We start from the raw sequence: 1,027 nt of genomic DNA on the forward strand, positions 1-1,027 counted from the left end.
ATATAAATGATGAAGTTAAATTTATTAGAACTTAATTATCATGCCTCACTCAGATTTCCTGAGTCAAAAGTGGCATTAATTGGAATCTGACCTGTGAGATTATGGATGGAAAATCCATTATACTAAAAATAAAATACAAATTACTGTTTCAAAACATATATTTACATCATTTGAATTATATACATTTTTACAATTAAAATATATATTACATAACAAAGTACACATAGTATACCAACAATTTATTACATTTGTAATAAAAAAAAAAAATTATCCTAACGAATACTCCAGACTTACAAACAATAAAACTACAAATGAGTACACAGTTTAAATACATATAATGTTATAAAACAAAATTGTAAATTTTTCAAGAAAGTATAAATAAGAATTAATGAGTTACAATAAATTAATTTTCATATTATAATAAACAGTTGCAATATAAGAGATCTCATATGTAATAATAAATAAACCTTCATAAAATACTCTTTATGACTATTCATAATACAATCTGAGCAAAGCATTGGAAATATTATTTTACAATTTTAAAAAATAAACAGTGAATTTAAACCGAAATCAGTTAGTTTTTTTCTTTTTTGATTTAACGTTAGGTTTATTATTATTTGACCTTTTCTTAGGCTTTTTGGGCAACAAAGAACCGTCCATCGGTTCGATAATTGTTCCCATTTTTGTTACTACTGGAGGAGCAGTAAGTTTCTTGAATCCCTTCTCTGTCACCCAATTTTTGCCAATAGGTGCTCTGATCGAAGCTTCGAAATCTTTGACACTTGTAAATGGATAAGGAAGTTCACTCACCTGTTAAAAAAATTAATACAATTAGAAACATTTGTATAATTATTACAAAGATGAAAGGTTATTAATTTTTATTCTAAGAGATCATATCTGCTTCTGTGTTGACAAGGTAACTGACAACAGTTAAAAAATTAACGATTGGAGAAGTTTGTCGGGGGGTGCGGTCAGCAAAGAACAACATAAATAAATATGGTTTTGTTTATTTATGTTGTTCTTTGCT

The 1,027-nt window shown here is 26.5% G+C and overlaps 1 protein-coding gene across 1 annotated transcript; it reads right to left on the minus strand.

Moving 5' to 3' along the window:
* Window positions 1-151: 151 nt before the first annotated feature.
* Window positions 152-810, minus strand: LOC136796451 (U3 small nucleolar RNA-associated protein 14 homolog A-like; the record flags this gene model as incomplete). Its single annotated transcript, XM_067050233.1, is given in 1 exon segment — window positions 152-810. A coding segment is annotated over 1 exon segment (240 nt), but the record flags the coding sequence as incomplete, so codon positions are not given.
* Window positions 811-1,027: the final 217 nt, after the last annotated feature.

This window comes from Halyomorpha halys, unplaced genomic scaffold (assembly GCF_000696795.3).
Source record: "Halyomorpha halys isolate HHAL.00 unplaced genomic scaffold, Hhal_1.1 Scaffold8247.1, whole genome shotgun sequence".
NCBI classification, from domain to species: Eukaryota; Metazoa; Arthropoda; class Insecta; order Hemiptera; family Pentatomidae; genus Halyomorpha; species Halyomorpha halys.